The following is a 22,773-nucleotide window of genomic DNA, read 5'->3' as shown; positions in this document are numbered from 1 at the left end:
TCGAATACAACTTAAATGTGAAACAGGAGCTACTGGCACTGGTGAAAACAACCTGCATAGACTCATAATATCTGCACTACTGTCCTATAGTGACCTGCCACATGAGGGGACGTGCACACAAACACACACACACAAACACACACAAACACACACAAACACACAAACACACACAAACACACACCTTCATCATCGTCATCAACCTGAGAACCCGCGGACCACGTCTCCTTCCGTAGTTACAGCGTGGACACCGCCGTCTCGTGCGCCACGTGTGGACCTTGTTTTCTCATGTAAACCGCGCTTCCTCCTGTGCGCCTCAAAACCAGAACACCAGGACTAAACCAGGACTAACCCAGGACTAAACCAGGACTAAAGCAGGACTAAAGCAGGACTGAACCAGGTTTAAACTAGGACTAAACCACGACTAAACCAGAACTAAAGACCTGGTCTAGACCTGGTCTAAACCAGGTCTAAAAATCAGGACTAAACCAGGACTAAACCAGGTCTAAACAACATGACACCTAACAGTAGGTTGACAGAATTTAAGGTGATCTCATATAAAAAATAACTTCTCTATCAATAATATTTTTTAATATGGTTAATGAAAGACTGATCTTGTTACTGTTTTTTAACAGACAAAACCTCTTATATTAAGATATCGTGGTCTTTGTTTCTCTACAGTAAACAGTTGCTTATTCATGGAGACTTGGGCTCAGACATTTGAAGACAACAAACAAGAATTTTCAGGATGTGGTTGATACATTCATGTCGTTTAAAAAACATGACAATATCAAGTAATCCAAAGTAATCAGATTACGTTACTCACTTTAAGTGATTTAATGGATTACGTTACAAACTACATTTTGGGGTGTGTAATCTGTAATCTGTAGGGGAATACATTTTAAAAGTAACCTTCCCAACACTGTTTATGTCCATAGTGTAAACATGTTACAGTAGATAACACATTCATGCACAAATATCACTGTCAAAACATGATAGAAATATATCCATGGCCTCCCTCCCCTCTCTCTTCCCTCTTTTCCTCACCTCTTCACCCTCTCCTATGCCTTCTCTTCACCTCTCCCCCTGCTCCACACCTCTCTCTCCTCTCCTATCCCCTCTCTCCTCTTCCTCCTTTTCACCTCTCCCTTCTCTCCTTCTCCATCTCCCCTCTCTCCTCCTCCTCACCTATCCTCCCTTTCCTTCTTCCCTTCTCTCCCTCTCCTCCTCCTCCTCCTCCTTACCTCTTTTCTCTCCTCCTCCATCTCCGCTCTCTCCTCCTCCTTCTCCACACCTCTCCTTCCTCTCCTATCCCCTCTCTCCTCCTCCTCCTCCTTTTCACCACTCCCTGCTCTCCTCCTCCATCTCCCCTCTCTCGCCCTCCTTCTCCTCACCTATCCTCCCTTTCCCCCTTCCCCTCTCTCCTCGTTCTCACCTCTCTTCTCTCCTCCTCCTCCTTCTCTTCTCTCCTCCATCTCCTCCCTTCCCTCTCTCTCATTCTCCCCACCTCTCCTCCCCCTTCCCTCTCTCATCATTCATCTCCTTGCCTCTCCTTCATTTCCTTCCTCGTCCTCCTTCTCCTTTCCTCTTCCCCCTCTCCTCGCTTCACCTGCCCCTCTCCTCTCCCACCCCCCTCTCTCCTCCTCACCTCTCCTCTCTCTCCTCCTCCATCTCCTTACCTTTCTTCCATTTCCTCCCACCTCCACCTTCTCTCCCAACCTCTCCTTCCTCTCCTCTCTCCATTCCTCCTTCCTCCTCACGTCTCCTCCCTCGCCTCATTCTCCTCACCTCTCCTCCGTCTTCCCTCTCTCCTCCTCCCTCTCTTCACCTCTCCTCCCTCCCTCTCTCCTCCTTCTCCTCGTCTCTCCTTACCTTACCTTACCTCTGCTCCATTTCCTCCCACCTCCTCTCCTCTCCCCCCTCCCCTCTCTTTACCTCCTTTTTCTCACCTCTCATTCTTCCCCTCTCTGCTCCTCACCTCTCCTCTCTTCCTCACCTCTCCGCCCATCTCCCCTGTCCTCATTCTCCTCGTCTCTCTTCCCTCTTCCTTCTCTCCTCCTCCATCTCCTTACCTTCTCCTCCATTTCCTCCCACCTCCACCTTCTCCTCACCTCTCCTCCCTCATCTCTCCTCCTTCTCCTCATCTCTCCTCCCTCTTCCCTCTCTCCTCCTCCATTTCCTCCCACCTCCTCCTTCTCCTCTCCTCTCTCCTCGTTCTCCTCACCTCTCTCCCGTCTTCCCTCCTCCATCTCCTTAACTCTCCTCCATTTCCTCCCACCTCCACCTTCTCTTTACCTCTCCTCCCTCTCTTCTCACCCCTCCTTCCCTCTTTCCCTCTCCTCACCCCTCCATCAGCGTGCACACAGCTCTGACCTCCGCAGAGCGTGATGGCTCCGGTGTGGAGGGTGATAAGCGACAGTGGCTTTAGCTGCAGCCAGAGTGCACAGATGGAGCCCGGTGAGAACATCCATCCTCCTCACTCACAACAAGGTCATGGAACAGGCACAGGCTGAGTTCACGCTCCCCAGTATCACCACGTCATAATTTTAGATGAAGGACGGGGACTAATGTTACTGTGTGAGACGCGCTGTTGTGGACGGGAGGTAAAGATTTAATTCTCTTCACTGGACAGATTTAAAGGGCCCGTATTACAACATTTTCTGGTCTGTGTCATAGGCTGCGTTCAGACTGCGGCCTGAAGTGACCCAAATCCAATTTTTTGGCCCCTATGTGACCTGTATCTGATCTTTTAATGACAGTCTGAAGGACACAGATCCGATTTTTTCAAATGCGACCCAGGCCACTTCGAAATGTGGTCCTGAAACCGATACATATCCGATCTTTTGACATGCGACTTCAGTCTGAACGGCCAAAGCGCATTCATTCGACCTACATGTTATCAACAAGCCACAAACGTCACTATTCTGCGCTGAAGTAGGCAAAAATTGTCAATGAACTCCGTGTCACTGAAGCGAAGCACATCGCCACTCACCACTCTTGGCTACGTCTGTGCATCCACACGTTCCTTTCAACGGACGTCGCTGCCGCTGCCCCACAAAACACCACGGCCAAAAACCTTGTCCTTTTCCTTCTCAATCTCCTCTTTAAAACAAGTAAGTTGTTCATGTTCTGGCTCCGGTACGAGAGGAACTTTAAAATTGCCAGGTGCTCAATGCTCGCGTCCACGTTTGGACAACTTTCGTAAACACAGAGCACGCTCGCTGCGGTTGACGTCATCGTCTATTTTATATTTTATAATATATATATTTGATGATGATTTGATGATTTCTTTTCCCCCTGAGTCCTCTGCGTGCACACGTCTGTGTCTGTGGCCTCCAGTTCTGTGACTTGTTTTGTGTGTGTTTTTATTTCTTTGTTGTATAATATTCCGCATTTATAAAACATATCTATCTCCATGGAGAATGTTCATAACTATGAATTTAACTTTCCACTTCCTCAACATCATACAGGAGATGTGCTACTTCTATAAAGTTACACAGTGTTACTTATGACAGTGACTTATTGTCTCTTAAAAACTTTTGTTCAGTTGACAGAATGCTATTTTCTTTTGCTACGGACCCCAGGTTAAGGAAATACAAACACAAAATGAAAAATGAAATCTTCAAAAGTTGCATCTGATAATCTTTTAGCAGCATGAACGCGCTTTTGGCAAAACATGGCCTACAATCCTGTCTTTATGATGGAATATGATCAATCTTTCATGGGCCCAACTCTTTTGTGAAGAGAAATCAGTCATGTTTTATTATTCGGGCTGACGGACCAAAATCCATCTTGTAAGGTTCTGCTGATAGTGCACAAAGACTGGGACTTTGGACAATGAAACGGGCGATGGCAAAGATTGACAATCTGATACTGCCTATTTACTTTGCTAAATATTTTTTGTTTTATTATCTTAGCACTTTGTTGTCCAGCTAAATTATGTGAGATGTTTTTGATCCAAATAATATCCAAATAGCCTCTCCGGATTGTTATTACTGACCTGTCCTTGGAGGTCCACTGGATATGTCATTGCTCTGCCTGGAATGTCCCACAATAAATATTAAATAGTTATACCTTACATTTATTCAATTACAGGTGGTTTTATAGCTCAAAAATGTCTAATATCTCCATAGATCTGAGCTGTAACTTGGTCTGGTTTGGTTTTGGTTTAATGTGTGAATGGAGAAAAGCATTTGACGGATCCTCCACTAGAAAAGTTACACAATGCACCTTTAAAGGGTTTAACTATGTGGAAAAAAACATGCCCATGTTTGCACTATTTGTTGTTGTTCTTAATAGGTTAGGCCAGATACAGACTCTGTAATTTTCAAAAGACAAAATGTAATTTTCTGGAGGTGGTATGTCACCCAAAAAAGAACTTTCTCCATAAAGATAAGTTTTATGTCATACTGTGGAAAATGAAAGCCTAAGGAACAACTTTTCCATGGAAACAAGCAAAGCAGGCCTTGGAGATGCAAGCCTGCTCACAATGAGGATGCATGTTTTTATGCTATTTCCCTGCAATAAAAACAGCCAAAATGTGAAAAAAAAATACATGGCTTTATAATTAACTTTATTTTTGTCTAAAAAGTTACGTAGTTGAGCTTTAAACTAAATAATGACAGAGATATATGATGCATTTGAATTTAAAAAAAGTCAATGCAACAGCAGATTCAGACATTAACAACTGATTACACGATATACACTAGAAGTTTATAATTTTTTTATAAATGTAAAAAAAACAAACACACACAATATAGTCAAGTTAAGATGACTTGAAATAAGAAAGTTTTATCATGATTTGAGTCAATTTAACTTGACAATTAAAATGATCTGCCAATGGAACAAGACTTTTTGTACTTAAAATCTGAAAATACATTGTATTTTTGATTGTTACACTTAAAATAAGAAAAAATTAGATTTTTTTGCACTAAAAATAAGAAACAAAATTGAATATTTTTTGAATTAAGAAAAACACACTTATTCCATTGGTAGATAATTTTACTTCAAGTCAAGTTGAATCTATTCAAATAAAGTAAAATGTTCTTAATGTAAGTCATTTTATCTTGTCTAGATATTATTTTTTTTCAGTGAATTGCAATATATACATATATATATTTTTTTTTATTTTCTCTCTATTTGGAGGTAAATGAACACCTTAACATTTAGATTTTGTTAATTTGATTTTATTTATATAATTTTGTAACAAGTCCTTTGTAATGGACACCTGGGACGTTTTGGTATTAAATCCATGTGAAGTTAACAACCTAAAAAAACAACTTTTTGATGACCAACAAGCTTCTACATTCGTTTAAAAAAAGCTTTTAGACTCTCTCTTAATTTCTTAATTTTTTTTTTTTTTATAGTGCAACCACAATTAGCTCCTTTTGAGTTCATTTTTTATCCTGACATGACAGTGCCCTATAATCCCCCAGCCCTATTTAGAAAGAGGAATCTCAAAACACTTAAAAGATAAACTGTTCAAGTCAGTGTCCACTATAAAGGACACAAATGAATGGGCCGGGTCTCAGGAGGATATGGAAGACACTGACTATATGAAAAAAGTTGTATGAAATTATGTCGTAAAGAAAAAATATGTTAAATAACTCAACTAAATATTATATTTTAAATGAAAATGCACAAAGTAGCCACCCTTTGCTTTGCTGACAACGCTGAAAACCCTTGGCCTTCTTTGAGTGAGCTTCTTGATGAAGTTTCCTGAGATGGTTTTCACTTCACAGTTGTACCGCGTAAGGATCAAGAAATGCCAAGAATGCAAACTAGTGATCAAAGTAAAAAGTGGTTATTAGCCAAAATCTAAAACAAGATTTGCGTTGATTTTTTTATTTGCTACCTTCCCTACGTGTTCATTCATAGTTTTGATACCTTCAGTGAGAATCTATAATATAAAAAGTCATGAAAATAAAGAAGAAACATAAATGAAAATGAAGTGTATCCAAATCTTTGACGGGTGGTGCATATGCAAAACTAACAGCTAAGTGCCAAGAACCTTTTTCTCCAGGTTAAATAACTAGAGAAACAATGAAATTCACTATTCCCTGCACTTGGTGAGGAGAAATATTGAAATCTGTGAAAGAAAAACTGCTCGCGTGAATAAATGTGCGACAATACAACTCCACAAAGCTAGTGTGGTTGATGCAGCAGTTAGTCCTCCATTTTGGATGTTAAAAGCTTTCACGGAGCTGTCCCTGGGGAAGGACACATGATGGTAGCGCGTCTGACTCTCCTGTTGTTTTCTCTTGTAATGTGTTTATCTGGCTTCATTATTTTTATATTATTATTTTTTTAAACCAGTAAGAGGACTGGCTTCTTTTATGACACCAAAAATACACTCCATTTCAGCAGCTCCCATTCTTGCGGGGTTTGTTCCAGCATGGAAATGTTCACCAGGGAAGAGATTTTCATGACATGTTTAAAATTAGATATTTGACGAAAATATTCTTGCTTCTCGGTAAGTGTTAAAGAAAGATGGGACATTACACTTCCGTGGGGTATTAATTACCACATAGCTTATTTAACTCACCATGTAATCTTTTATTGTTTTGAAAATGCTATATAAATCTACGTATTAATTAGTTTCAAAATAGTTTTTCACACTTTGGGAAGGGGGAGTTTTGTCACTCTCTATTCAGAGCACTATCACAACACAGTGTGCAGAAACTGAATGCAAGTTAGCGGGCTGATTCCATACCATGCCATGACTATTGCAGTACCATATTTTACAGACTATAAGGCACATTTAATTTTCTCAGAAATTGACAGTGCGCCTTATAACCTGGTGCACCTTATGTATTCATTCTGGTTGTGCTTACTGACCTCGAACCGATTTTATGTAGTAAACAGCGCTCAAAATATTTTAGTACGACTTTGGTAAACTACGATGCCGCACTGCTTGATGGATTGTCGGAGCATTTATGACATCAGTGAAATGCTACAGAGAATATATACCCATTCATATATACGGTCTATTTGTGTGACCTCCAGATTTATAATCTCAGATTTATAAAAGTTTCACATGAACTGTTTCCAACAAGATAGAAGCACAGAACAGATTCATCAGCAGCAGCACATCCCTCTGTCACAGACAGAACACTCATATTCCAGTCGTGTCCTTCAGTCCGACAGAAGCTGAACCGCATCAGCGCACAAGGAGAGAGGTCTTTTTTCAGTGCTTATAGTTTATGCAAATGAGCCATGTGGTTTTAAGTTTTGTTTCTGTAAAATGTAAACAAATGTGCACAAAGATGCATTAAACACATTAGTATTTCATGTATATTTGACTCCTCCTTGTAGGAAATAAAAAACAAACTTAATTTATCCACCCACATTCACATTCATAATACACATTCACCAAGACAGTCTCAAGTCGTCAAGTGTTTGTTTTGCTTAACGGGCCTTATAATCGGTGTGCCTTATATATGAATATAGATGAGAGAATTCAACATTATTGATATTGCACCTTATAGTCCAGTGCGCCTTATAAGTACAAAAAATACAGTAATTGCATACTTCTCCTCTCGGGCTCCTCAGTGCTCCACAGCCCTGTGCAGAGGACCGGACTGAGGACAGTGGGACAGGGGTTTGTGACGTCTGTCGTAACGGCACAATCACATGGACCCCAGGTTAAGGAAATACAAACACAAAATGAAAAATGAAATCTTCAAAAGTTGCATCTGATAATCTTTTAGCAGCATAAACGCGCTTTTGGCGAAACATGGCCTACAATCCTGTCTTTATGATGGAATATGATCAATCTTTCATGGGCCCAACTCTTTTGTGAAGAGAAATCAGTCATGTTTTATTATTCGGGCTGACGGACCAAAATCCATCTTGTAAGGTTCTGCTGATAGTGCACAAAGACTGGGACTTTGGACAATGAAACGGGCGATGGCAAAGATTGACAATCTGATACTGCCTATTTACTTTGCTAAATATTTTTTGTTTTATTATCTTAGCACTTTGTTGTCCAGCTAAATTGTGATGTGAGATGTTTCCTATCCAAATGATATCCAAATAGCCTCTCCGGATTGTTATTACTGAACTGTCCTTAAAGGTGCCCTGTGTAACTTTTTGGTTGGGGGTCCGTCACCTGTGTGTTTCTATGGATATGACATTGCTCTGCCTGGAATGTCCCACAATAGCCAAGTTTACATGATGTTTTTTTAATTCTGAATGTATTATTTCAAATTAAATAGTTTGGAATTAAAATATTCTCCTTCCAGTTTACATGGAAATAATAATTCCGAATTAAGGTTTACATGGAAAACACGTTAAATCAGCTTGATTTAATTCCACTCAACGTCTGGGGGTGGGGAAGGGTTCTGATTGGACAGGGACACGAAAGTATTTACGTTGACTGGAAGAAAACACACACTTCAGCTGCTACCGCCTTTTTACGCCGCGTGGGGGTGCGTACCACTGTTCCCCCGCCCATACAAACTGGGGAACAGCGGTCCAAACCCAGACTCCTGAACCAGCTGGAGCAGCTCCGGTTGATGTCGGGCACAGATGAGCAGGAGTGGGGAGTGGTGTTAGGTGCCTGTAGTCCACAGCGCGTTTTCACTTACGCCACACGGTGTTGCTCGCCCCCGGGGAACAAAGATACAGGGACACAAACATGATCAAAATTTTTTTCAGCATCTTGCAGTGCGTCATCGCGTCAGAAGGGCGACCCAACGCTCATGCGCTGAATGACCAGAATTATTTTTGAAGTGGAATAACCGTTTACATAATCACGGAATAAATTAATTTGTCTTTAAAATCATAATAAACCACCCACTTAATTCGGATTTAAGTTTAATTCCCAATAATCATTAGAAATTAAGTGTTTACTTGGTCTTTTTTAAAGCGGAATACATTTTTATTCAGAATGAAATTATTTTTATCTAGAAAAGCACTCAGAGAGCGCAGACCTCCGCCAAGGACTACCCCCATTTTTTATATAAATTGCGATAAAATCAGTCTTCTGGATCAGATCCGGATCAGCCTTTGGAATATGAAAGAGGATCCCATTGTCCATCCCTGAGTCAAATTTCATGGGGTTTGGTCAATAATTAACCGAGATATTGAGAAACAAAATTTTTGGCCCCATTTACCACAATGTTAACTAAAATTTCAAAGTGATCCAGAATCCAGGATTTCTTCCGGATCACCCCCAAAATGAAATCAGTTCTTCCTTTTCACATTTCCAACAAATCCTGAAAATTTCATCAAAATCGGTCCATAACTTTTTGAGTTATGTTGCTAACAGACAAACAAACAAACAAACAAACAAACAAACAAACAGACAAACGCCGGCAAAAACATAACCTCCTTGGCGGAGGTAATTAGAATTAAAGCTCTCATGTAAACTGGGCAGATAAGACATTAAATAGTTACCTTACATTTATTCAATTACAGTTGCTTGTATAGCTCAAAAATACCTAAAACACACCACACTGCAAAATATCTCTTTAACAGTGAAGCAGATATTAGTTCTGTTGTGGCATGCTCCTGGGCACACTTTAGGGACTTTCCTCCTTTTGGGCACAGTTTAATTGGACTAGTGTGAGCAGACCCTGTATTATCCCTGTAAGAAAATTTGTCCTCTGCATTCCTCAGGCTAAAAAATTACGTCGCAAATTAGAATTCAAGCTGTTAAGTAAATTCTCATTATGGCTTTAAAAGGTCTTCATGATCAGTTTTGGTTTTCAGTCACAGCGTACCCACTTCTCGCCTCCTGTCTCTTCCGTTTTGAGCACTTTCCACATGTTATATAGTCTGACTTACTTCTCAGCCCCTCACCAGCCTCCCACACAGTGTCACCCTCTGTTTGCGTGATCTCTCATATCCACAGTAAGTATAGCCTTATGACACCCTATTACCTTCAACTGTCTCCATGGCATCCAGCTCCATACATGCTTGTTTATTAATGCCGCACTTTGGATATTTGGACATGTTTTTTTTTAGCACATACACATATACATTCTCCAGTATTCCTGAGTGGTGTATCCCTGGAGAGACTGTGTGCTTCTTTGACACGCTGACCTTCATGTCTCTTGGGGAGTGCCAGCAGCTCTTTATCTTTTATTCATAGTGCCATTTGTGACCGGGGAGCCTTATGCCACCGACACTTGTCAAAACACACCAGGTCCCAGGATAGGCAGAGGCCACATTACGGCGCTTGTGTGGAGCTGGTTGGAGGGATGGTTTTCCAAATGTATTATTCAAATGGATCGAGTTATGATGGGTGAATGATGAAGGGTGTGTTCTGGCTCACACTGGATTGATGGATAGATTGATATGTGTAGCACTTTGAATTGAGTTCTACACATTGTCAGTCTGAGTGGAAACGGTGGAAAAATCCAGTCGTAAATGCTGCTGTGTTTTAATAGCATATATTGTGTCTGTTCTTTGCCATTTTCTGTCTTATTGCAAACTAGGTAAAGTCAATTTGCAGCCTTAATGTAAGTTTGTGCTGACTAATGGCTACTGAAATTTCAAGTACTATGTGACATCACACAGGACTGCCCTTATACAACCAGATGTATCTGATGGTAAACGCCTGATTGCAGTGGTGGGGTTTGAATTGTGGATATTTGTTAGACATTGTTTCTTATACCCCAAACCCCGCCCCTTTTCCTCCTTCTCAATCTCTTCTTTAGTCCTCCAGATACAGCCTGTTAGCAGCTCTATTTGAAACGTGGTTGTGGATGGAGTTTAGGTTTTTAATCCCATTTTAGATCCATTGCTTTGGCCCTTCACCTTCATCACAGTGCTGTTCTGTGATTGGTCTGAACCACTTAACTGGACAATCTCGCTTGGACAACATTATTTTTATTAATAGTGTACGAGACATCTACAGAGATTTTATGAGATAGATATTCTGTTAGACGACACTGTCCTTCCGTCTTGTATGAAGAGTAGAATTCTAGCCTCAACAGAATCCCAATAAACACGGAGAAGACGTATTTGTAGTTTAAAGGATCAGTCTTCTTTTCTTTGGTTTATTGTGTCTTGTTGTGAAACTACAAATCAAAACAGAAATTAAACTATATCAGTGCTATCCATCCATCCATCCATTTTCTTCTATTATCTGGGGCTGGGTCACCGGGGTGGCGCCCAGGAGGCAGCTGGAACAGATGCCCGAGCCACCTCAGCTGCTCCTCTGGATGTGGAGGAGCAGCGTCTCTACTCCGAGCTCCTCCCGTGTGACTGAGCTCCTCATCTTATCTCTAAGGGAGCGCCCAGCCACCCTGCGAAGGAAACCCATTTCTGCAATCTCGTCCTTTCGGTCATTACCCAACGCTCATGACCATAGGTGAGGGTAGGAACGTAGACTGACCAGTAAATTGAGAGCTTGGCCTTTTGGCTCAGCTCAGCTCCCTCTTCACCGCAACGATCCGATACAGCAACCACATCAGACCATGGTTCTCGCCCGGAAAAATGTGGCTTGCCCTTGCCAGGTGGGTGGAGAGTCCCTGCCTCAAGTGAAGGAGTTCAAGTATATCAGTGCTATACAAAGAGGCGAGCATATTAAAAGTAGCGTAACATAAAAACCTAAAACCTAAAAACCTAAACTTTGACAAATGTAACTAATACTGCCCAATATCTATGTAAAATTCTGCTAAACATAAAGAGAAATGAAATATACATACAGCTGATGTCACATTTTGAAGGATTACTATGGATGGAGTAGGATTCTGACCGACTGCTCACAGCTGCTGACATGTGCTTTCTGGCTGGTTAAACTAATTAACCTGACCACTAGGAGTCAGCACTTACTATAAAATTACTTAAAATTACTGCAGAGGGCAGCACTTACAATAGATCTATTACAAGGATGGAACAGAGCCTAATGTTAAAGTTGCCAGCGGTTTACATGAGTGGAATCAGAAATGCGAAAAATGAGGAAAAGTTCAAACTGTTTCCCCTCTAGTTGTTGGAGCAAATGCCTAACCCACTGTGCCACCATTGTCTCAAATACAGACAATGGTTGCTTTCCTAAATACTTCTCTAGCGCTCTATCTGAGTATAACAGGCTCAGGTGATGAGTTTTGTTCACACATAAAGTTTGGCTCAGCATCTGTTTGACAGGTCTGTGAGCCTGTCTGAGCACCGGTGACAGGTGGAGAAACCAAAACCAACATGGCTCCACAACAGTCTGCTCCACCTGCTGAGAGCAAACTGCACTTCAACACTACAATCGTGTGCTGAAAAAATGTTAGAAGTGGGGAACAGGGTAAAAAAGTTAACTTGGTTTGGAGTTTTCATTTGTAAAATGATTGTGATTTCAGAATTAATACTTTACAACTGAGGTCATCTACTTTGGCGGGTGATGTTTTGTTAGACTTTGAAGTTGCACTGTGTAACGTTTCTAGTGGAGGGTCCGCCACCTTCTATTGTCAAGGACATGTTATTGCTTTGTCTAGAATGTATAGATTCAACTTATCCATCACAAGGGAAACAAGCAAGTTACAACCCTACGCTACATTACTGTTCAGATCTCTGGAGAGTCGCCCCTGTTCACTGAAGGAATTGTTGTATTTTTAACAATTGAACTGAATTATTTGGAACTACAAAATATGAGCTGTTTTGTGCCTTTAAAACGAGCCTCTCAAAGAGCGAATTACAGTTACAAGATAACTTGCATTTGCCCAAGGTCAACAGTCACTCTCACCTTTTTTGTTGAAAATCAAACAGAACCATAAATCAACGCTTGTACTGATCACAAGCAGTTTCATGCCGCTATTCCGACATGCCGCTATTTAGACACTGACGTCTAATTGTTGGGGTAGTGGCATAAACATGATTTTTCAAGTGTCTCGCTACTTCAGCTTTTGTTTTTCTCATTGTCAGAGTTGCAGCATTTTACTATTTTTCAAACATTCCACTTTTCTGAATTGAATAGTATTAAAGGGACTTCATTTCCTAGTGAGCCAGAGTGTTGGAGACGTGTGGAGGCACTTTTTAAAATATTCCATCCAGTCCTTGTATTTGCAGAGGTCGCTGGTGCTAGGCTAGTGCATGTCAATGGCCATAGTTAGCCTGCCACTAAAAACAGTCTTACCCACTCCACAACACACCCGAAACAATAATAACCGAATAATTTTAGAAGTAAAACCCACCTTGCATTTTAAGGATTTATGTCTGAGCAGCAGCAGCAAGTTTTACTTCCAAATAAAAAGCTTGGCAGCGGCGGACTGATATCACCTAACACCTACCTTACTGGCAAAGTAAAATTCCGCTGCAGCTGAGAAAATAGTCCCTCAACATGTGACGATTCATGCAATGCAAGGTTAGTTTTATTTCAAACATTATTCTATCAACACATTTACATTCTGGCATGATAATAGATTTGCTTCGGGTGCTTTGTGGAGCGGGTAAGACTGTTTTTAGTGGCAGGATTAGGTAGCCTATTATACTTTGCACTCCAACATATCATAAGATGCTTGGGCCAGTGGAAAACACTTGATCAGAAAATACTTCGGCCACAAAGGATATCAGACGGTGGGAAAATGTCCAAACTGATAGGCTTAGGAAACAGTCATGCATTTTAAAAAAGAGCATAGGCCAGCCTTGGGGAAAATATCTAATCTAAAATGGAGGCTTCATGGACACTTTGTGCTTCATTCATTTGGTCATGTAGGCGATCTGCGGAGAACACCATACAGCCTAAATAAATAACCAGTCAAGTTGATTGCAGGAGCTCAGTGAGATGACACTCTGGCATTCCAAAACACACATTTGACTACCTGCATATGACGATGAAATTTGATTATTTATTATACGCATTAGGCCCCTATTTATTTCATTTAGACTATTGTGATGTGAAGGAATAATGATACTAAAAAGTGTTGTAATACCGGCACCGTCTAAATAGAGGTGTATCGTAATGAAGTGACGTTAGAATAGACATTGGACCCCATCACGAGCTTCTGAAAATGCTTTGTTTAAGTCCATTTTGTATTTTTTGGACAAAAACTTTTGATAGTATTTACTGATGTGTGCACAGTGTCTCTATGGCACCTGCTGTACATGCCACCATAGAGATACATGTAGTTATCAGTAAAGTTATCAATACCTGTCATCATGCTACTATTCAGATGCATTGGGATCATCGGTTATACTAATGTAGCCAACAACACACCGAGCAATAACAAAAGGCAAAAATCCCCATTTTACCAATCAGGTTTAAAATTCTCTAGTTGCAGCTGGCTTAACTTGAGTTTTGGTTCCTCTTCCCACTGTGAGCAATAAATGATTGAAGAAGATTTCTTGCACCGCTTGTCAGATATGATTTACTAATTTTTATGTTTTGTTCTTTGAAAATACCAGATATGGTGTATCATTTTTATAAACTTTCAAATGATTTTATTCATCCAATTTTTTCTTACCTGAGCAGTAGTTAGTGAGTAGAATACCTTAAACACACACACCAAAAGCTCTCAAGTAATTTCACCACTACTTTGTGCTTCTACTAATTTTGTATAATACCTCCCCTTATGGCAATTAACCAATAGAATTAATCTTAAAAACAAAAACAGAAAAACAGTAAAAATTTTTGGGGTAACAACATGAAAGTAATGGCTCAGTGTGTCATTTTTTCCTCCTTTGGCCATTGTTCTCCATCAGAATTTTTACCAAATTTGTGAACATGACCACGACCTCTTATTTCAAACACTTCTAATTTGTTGCAGTGTTTCAAATTTGACTCCAATTTCCATCATAATTCTCTGAGCCTACTTGCAGAATACCAACACAGTCGTATCGCATTTTGTAACCTTGATTTTACTCTTAGATTTCGAAGTGGAACGGAGCCAAGGACGCTGATAAAACGTTGCACTTCTCTTGTCGATATCTTGGTGTGAGGCAGGTGGGAGAATGAGTTCAAAATTACTTCTTACCTTGCTGAGTTCTTCCAGGTTTTCCCTGACCCCACACTCTCTCATGTTCAAATGATGGACTGTGAATCACTAAGAATCAAGATGGAAGTGCAGTGTGATTACTTAAGCAGGTTGGGCTGATCCTGTGGCAGAAATGTGAATCTGCAACTGTGCAAACAGAGGAAATGTTAAAGAAAATTTACTTTTTTGAGATGATAACAGTATTAGTGTCAGACTTATGTTTTGATTCCTTCCATTTAGTTTTCGTGAAATAAAATTACTATAAATTGTCCAACTTTTGGCCAGACACTCCAGGGAGTAAAGGGTATTTTCCTGAACGAGAAAACCTCTACCATTGCTTTTCTCCTACTGTGCCTGTTTTTGGATGAAACTCACAAAATTGCTCTGAAACTGAAACTAATACCTTAGTATTTTGTCAGAACAGCTTGCCACATGTGATGACATCCAATAAAGAAATCCTTTAGAGTTAGATATTTAGCTGTTGGACTGAACAGGACAAGTCACTTTTGTTTCAACAACTATTCAGCACGTTCATACATCTGTACTGACAATATGCTGTGGTTACCTAACTTTAGCTGTGTACTTGATTCTCGAATGTGATTTTATTGTTTGACAAGTCATGACTACACAACATGGCTTTAGTTTAGAAGCATAGTTTCTCTCTGTGATTTACAGAAGGAGTGATTGACTGATGGATTGACCTGTAAGAGAAACATGTGGTCCATTGATCATTTTCACAACGGCCGTAAGTGCTGCAATGTAGGTTAAACGTCACTTCCGGTTAAAGCTTTTCTATGGCAAAATGACTGTGGAAATGTCTCGTGCATTCTCCACCAGTTTCATAAATCTGCCCCATAATTCATTAATAAGTAACTTGTGAACGCAGACTGATTCTAGAATTAAAATTAAAAATGTATTTCATGATGTAGATATTAGCAGGGACAGAGAGATTTGTGCAGTCTGATTGAACAAGTTACTTATGTTTTATCCATGACCATAATGTTAGTTTTGGTTAGGAGTAGTTCACTAATGCTGGTCGTTGTTGGCTTTTAAGTTTTCGTCTTTCTTACCTTGATAGTTGTGGACAAGTTCTTCATGGACAGAATATGTCCTTTGTCGACCTTGTTGGATGAAGATTTGGTGATGGGGCAGATTTATGAAGCTGGTGGAAAATACATGAGACATTTCCACAAATATTTTGCTATAGAAAACCATTAACTGCAAGTGATGTTTCCCCTACATCGCGGCACTTCCTGAGGTTGTAAAAAAGGTCTATTGGTCCAACATAGTTCGCAGTTGCTTTTACCTTTTTCTTCCTCAGCATTTCCCAGCACAGGCCTCATTACCCTGCTTTATTTTCATCTGATCTACATCTGCTTACATCTTCTGACACCATTTTCACATTTCTCTTTTTAAACAGGTGATCACACTATAGCATATGGAGCGTGGCTCTCCCCTGAGACGCCCACTGCAACTCTGCACCACAGATTCTTTTCTCCTGTGCTGTGCTTGACACTATCTAACATAAGCATTATTAATATAGCAGCATCTAACAGCAGTGAGTTGACATGAGCCAGCCCATAGTTCTAGTCATTATTCTCACTTTGCTGCGACTTCACTCCCCCAGACCCTTCATGTACCCATGTAGATGGGAAGCCTTGTGTTGTCTCTAGCTGTCATGCCCGGTTTTGACACACGCTTGATGGATTTGTTGTTGTTTTATTTGTTGTTGAGGTGCTAGCTAGCGCCGTGAGTGGCACTGCTTAGGAAAATAAGATCTTGTATTATAGAGAAGAAGTGGAAGATGAATAGGGAATTTGCGAAAAGCTGAGGAAGTTTATGATTGGGAGAAAATTTTGATGGAATTTATTTTAATGTTGTTTTAATGATCAGGAGTTTAACAGTAGTTTAATCATTAAAAAAAACAGTAATGGCAGTTTTTCTGTTTTGAAGAGACGACCCTTGACTTGAAGTAGACTTGATGAATCAGGCTAAGTAATAATAGTAGTAATAATAACAATAGAACAGAGAACAACAGATTATTAACGTAACATATGAACAGTTATTCAGATAACTACAGCATAAACAACATAACAAGTTTACCAAACTCTCGATCTCACTCCAAATCACTAAATCTAAATGACTTATAGTCCGAAAAATACAGTAACCAAAACATTTACTCAAGGGTACTGTCACTTCAATAAAAATATTTCTCAAGTTTGAATAAAAGTATGCTGCTCTGAAACGTACAATTTCTTTAAAGGTTACTCAAGTAAATGTAACTGAGTAAATGCAACTGCTCACCTCTAATTATAGCTAAAAGAAAAATAATTTTCTCATTACCTCCGCCAAGGAGGTTATGTTTTTGCCGGCGTTTGTTTGTTTGTTTGTTTGTTTGTCTGTTAGCAACATAACTCAAAAAGTTATGGACCGATTTTGGTGAAATTTTCAGGATTTGTTGGAAATGTGAAAAGGAAGAAGTGATTTAATTTTGGGGGTGATCCGGAAGAAATCCTGGATTCTGGATCACTTTGAAATTTTTGTTAACATTGTGGTAAATGGGGCCAAAAATTTTGTTTCTCAATATCTCGGTTAATTATTGACCAAACCCCATGAAATCTGACTCAGGGATGGACAATGGGATCCTCTTTCATATTCCAAAGGCTGATCCGGATCTGATCCAGAAGACTGATTTTATCGCAATTTATATAAAAAATGGGGGTAGTCCTTGGCAGAGGTCTGCGCTCTCTGAGTGCTTTTCTAGTTTTTAAATATTATCTTAGGAATTTATGTTAATTCCTGTAAAACAATCAATATATAATGTTAATTTTTCTGTATAAGGATTATGAAGCTAATGTTATTCAGTCACCTTGGCTTAGCTCTGTCAAACCCTTTTGCACTTAATTCTATTTTTAGTAGAAAAACACAAAACATTTCCATACTATTAACATAGTCCTTGCGTTTACATGAATAATATAATACAATCCCATTCTTTTCTAGCTTGTTTTGCAGCCTTGTTTGGCTAGAATACGGCTCAAACTGCAGTTCTTATTGATTGTTTTTGGTTAAAATTTGGTTATAGCTGGCTATAAGTTCTGATCATTGCCTAGAACAAAACTGAGGTCATAATGTTCAGGTATTCAACTTATTCAGGAAGTTGCTGTGGGCGCCACCATCGTCATTGGGATTTTACAGTATTATTTTGCATGGGGCTGCTGGTCTTGGCAACTAATACATTTTATATGGACTATAAAGCTGTTTTAAAGCCAGAGAATTAGACTTAGACTTAGACAAACTTTATTGATCCGTAGGGGAATTTACTTACTACACAAATCAACCTACTTTATATTAAATTCTCCCTTTAAATGAATTGGATTCCCACTCAACCAGAAGTGCCACAACAAAGAAAGTGTGGTTTATGGTGAGTTGGTACTCTTAGGTTCAGTATCACTCAGAATTCATTTATCATCAAATATTGTCCAAAATGTCTTGTCCATGTATGCAAATGTTGGTCTGACTTTAAAGTACTGGTCATTTTACTACTTCTGTAAATAGTATCTCAGGGTGAGGCTATTATGTGTTAAAGTTAAGGTACACGTCATTGTACCTGGGCTTCGTCAGGTCGGGAAATTCAAGTTTTTATGGCGTAGAAATCCCCAAACATTGACAGGTCTTGGTTCAGTTTCTACACCTGATAGAGCCTTTCTGTGTAAAGTGAACAGTACATGACAGTGTTGTACATTTTTATAAGATTAGAGGACCATTTTATTCATGTTTCTTGTCTGTTCTTATTCCAGATGACAACTGCAGACTGAGCGATTACAGGCGTCTGAAAAACAAGGTGCTGGATCTCCATGAGAAGCGCTACATGGGCTACAGCACCCACGGGAGTCACCGGGACGACATGGGTGCCAGGAAGCAGCTGGTGGATGTGATGTTCAAACGCTTCGACGCTGATAACGGAGGAAGGATAGATGCCAGTGAGATCTCACAGGTACGATGAGATTCACTGACTGAGAGTTTATTGTGTGGGTATAGAGTGAGTGAACTGGCTGCAGTTGCATGCTTAATATGAGTGATCATTGTGAAATACTTTGCTTTCAAAAGTCCCCTTGTAAAGGTGAAATGCTCTGTGGTCAGATTGCATCAAAGTTTAAACTAGTTAAAAGAAAGAAAAAGATGTTCAACTTTAAAAGCAAAATGTGTGGAAAATAAATAAACAAAAGAAGCAAACAAAAGCTCAGTGAATTAAAGGAAGTGTATGTGACCTGCGCTCTTATAATTTTACAAAAAGTATTAGAATCAATCACAACTGAACCTGGGTTGCAATTGCCTTCACCTGCAGATCAAGGACACATTCAAGTTTTTCTCATTCTCAGTATATGGACAAGCCATGCCTTAAATAATCTTGAAAATCAAAACACCAAATTATAGCATAAATGAAAAGGACACCATGTCCAATGTTTTAGTAATTACGAATAAATCTGAATACTGTTTATCAGTAAAATGTGTATTTGATTTGAACAAGTTTACCTTATATAAGGTGACAGTTTACGAAATTTTAAATCAAAATCTTACATGTACACTACCGGTCAAAAGTTTTATAACACCTTAATTTTTCCAGTTATTTATTGCAATTCAAGTCGTGCAAGTCCAATGAAGAGCTTGAAATGGTACAAAGGTAAGAACTGAACAGCCAGAGGTAAAAAAAAAAAAGAAAAAAAGATAAACAGTAACAAAACACAAGTCCAAGCTCTGCCAAAACTACCTCAGGAAAAAAGAACAAGATGGTGAGCTTGAAAACATGGAGTGTCCAGCACAGTCTCCAGACTTAAGCCCCATCGAGCTGGTTTTGGGATGAACTGGACAGAAGAGTGAAAGAAGCAACCTACAAGTGCCACACATTTATGGGAACTTCTGCAACAGACTTGGGAAGAACTTTCTGAAGAATATTTGATTTCTATTGTAAAAAGAACGAGCCACGAGTGTGTTCAGCCAAAGGTGGACCAAAGATGGACGCTTTCATGAATCAAAAGTTTAGAATATGTTTTGGTCAACAATAAATAACTGGAATAAGTGTGGTGTTCTAAAACCTTTGTCCGATAGTGTACGCTATTTTCAAAAAAAAAAAAAAAAAAAAAAAGCGAGGTAAAAACATAACAGAAACAAAACTCACATAAAATTATGTGGATTATGTATTATGTGTTATAGGCTACATTATAACAGTGGCTAGTACAATGACGTCTATTCTAGTGCGAGATAGAAGTACATTATTCTGACTTTGAAGGTCACGAGGACCGAGGCTATTGAATCTACACAATCCCCCATACTTCAGTGGCTTTCTGCTCCATTCAAATGCTCCGGGAAAAAAAAGTTATTTTCAAATATCCATCACAAAGTAGAGTTAAAAGCAGCAGTGAACTTTCAAATAACTCCTTTGATCAGACGTAGCATTGTAGACCGTGGCCTGTAGCCCTGTGTGCTGCTCAAGTGATGTGGGTCAGAAGAAGCAACGGGAGAGAGGGGGGCAGAGAGAGAGAAAGAATAAAGAGAGAGAAAGAGAGAGGGAGAAAAGATGGAGAGAGAGAACATGCATAAGAAATGTAGTGGACCTCAGGACTGGCTTAAGATAGAATGTATATGAATAAATAAAAACGCAACCGGCAATACTCCCCAAAATGGCCGCCTTAGTGCTTGAAAGAAATATCTGCCCAGTGTGAGATGGAATTAGGAGTTTTATATATTTTTGGCTGTGACTAAATATAGCAAAGGCCAATCAAGGCAAGTCAAATAATGCATGAACCTCATTTTGAACGTGAGGGATTTTTTCTGAATTAACTGTTTGCCACTCCCACTTTAACTCTTCTCTCACTTTGCATTTGAGCCATGAGAGAAACAACTGCCAGGGATAGTCGTCAGCACTTGTTTCTGCATGGTCCTTATTCTGAAGTGTTTTAAATTGATTAGCAATTTATTTTTTCTCACTAACAACTGCTTTCACAATAGACTGTACAGAGTTAACTGTGTTTTTCTGAACTACAAGAAATAAAAGTTAGGTAAAAGTCTGTAAGCGTTCATCAGAAATTGTGGTATGGTGTAGCCAGAGGTGGGTAGAGTACCACAAATTGTACTCATGTGAAAGTAATGTTACTTCATAATATTACTCAAGTAGAATACAAAGTAGTAGTCCAAGAAATAACTAGAGTAAAAATGTATTTGGAAAAACTACTACTCAAGTAAGAGTAACATAAAGAGTAACTGTCAGGACGTAACATCTGATTTGTTATGTAAAGTTAATGTAATTTGAAGAACAAAATATACTGTATAAATAATAATAATGCACATAAATGAAAATGATAGACAAAAATGAGACAAACTAAATCATATCTGAAGGAGCAGTGCAGGAAACACAATTGTTCAAATCATTTCATATGGTCAACATAAAGCTTTTGTCATTTATAGATTTACTCACAGTGGGGAAAGTACCGTATTTTTTGGGCTATAAGTTGCTTCAGAGTATAAGTTGCACCAGCCGAAAATGCATAATGAAGAAGAAAAAAACATGTATAAGTCGCACTGGACTATAAGTTGCACTTTTTGGAGGAAATAAATTTTATTAATTCAGAGACCAGGAACCGACATTTCATCTTGAAAGGCAAGTTAAGGTTAGCCAGGCTGGTGCCACCTATTGCCTCCACTCAATTTCATTTCTCTCCAGCGACAAGGTCAGGAATTGGAATACACTAGATAGTTCGCAAAAACCCTTGAAATTCAAGTCCGGGCACCAGCCAATCAGGAAAGAGCCAGACATTCTGTGTTGGCAACAATTATCGAGATTGAGGATTTAAAGCCAGAACAAAGAGTATGTTTCGTGAATTTCATCAAGAAATGAGAAATGGGAAAAGCTTAATTTACTAGTTAGCCCATGGATCTAATAAAATAAGTTTGCCCCATTAGCAGCACATTACATATGTCATGACCAAATAGCAGCGATTGGTTAAATGAAAAAAAGTACCCACCTACCATTGAGCAAACAAATCCTAATGCTACAGACGGTTTCCACAAAGTGAAACCAGCTGATGAATCAGGCTAAGTGATAGTAATAATAACAATAGAACAGAGAACAACAGATTGTTAACGTAACATATGAACAGTTATTCAGATAACTACAGCATAAACAACATAACAAGTTTACCAAACTCTCGATCTCACTCCAAATCACTAAATCTAAATGACTTATAGTCCGAAAAATACAGTAACCAAAACATTTACTCAAGAGTACTGTCACTTCAATAAAGATATTTCTCAAGTTAGAATAAAAGTATGCTGCTCTGAAACGTACAGTTTCTTTAAAGGTTACTCAAGTAAATGTAACTGAGTAAATGTAACTGACAACTACTCACCTCTAATTATAGCTAAAAGAAAAATAATATTTAAAAATGAGAAAATTATCTTAGGAATGTATGTAAATTATTGTAAAACAATCAATATATAATGTTAATTTTTCTGTATAAGGATTATGAAGCTAATGTTATTCAGTCACCTTGGCTTAGCTCTGTCAAACCCTTTTGCACTTAATTCTATTTTTAGTAGAAAAACACAAAACATTTCCATACTATTAACATACTCCTTGCGTTTACATGAATAATATAATGCAATCCCATTCTTTTCTAGCTTGTTTTGCAGCCTTTTGTCAAATAACTATGTCAGGCGTGTGTGGATTTGAATATGCCCTTTACACATGAAGAAACAAACACAGCAACACCTCTCTCGCTTTCCTCACTTTTCCCACCGCCTTTGAAGGAGACGCGGAGTCAGTCATAATTAACCAGCAGATGGAAAACGGTGCTTTCAGGTGCTTCTCGGGGGG

At 39.2% G+C, this 22,773-nt stretch overlaps 1 protein-coding gene across 1 annotated transcript in view; it reads left to right on the top strand.

Annotated features, from left to right (window-relative positions):
* The window catches only part of fstl5 (follistatin-like 5), a 531,686-nt gene that overhangs the window by 273,389 nt on the left and 235,524 nt on the right, over positions 1-22,773 (top strand). Inside the window, exon 5 of the mRNA XM_055159513.1 lies at positions 18,701-18,897. Coding sequence (XP_055015488.1) covers positions 18,701-18,897 — 197 coding nt within the window. The remainder of the gene's footprint in view (positions 1-18,700; positions 18,898-22,773) is intronic.

This window comes from Boleophthalmus pectinirostris, unplaced genomic scaffold, assembly GCF_026225935.1.
Source record: "Boleophthalmus pectinirostris isolate CB_2022bp ecotype Guang Dong unplaced genomic scaffold, ASM2622593v1 HiC_scaffold_23, whole genome shotgun sequence".
NCBI classification, from domain to species: Eukaryota; Metazoa; Chordata; class Actinopteri; order Gobiiformes; family Gobiidae; genus Boleophthalmus; species Boleophthalmus pectinirostris.
This window is presented reverse-complemented; position numbering and strand designations above follow the sequence as displayed.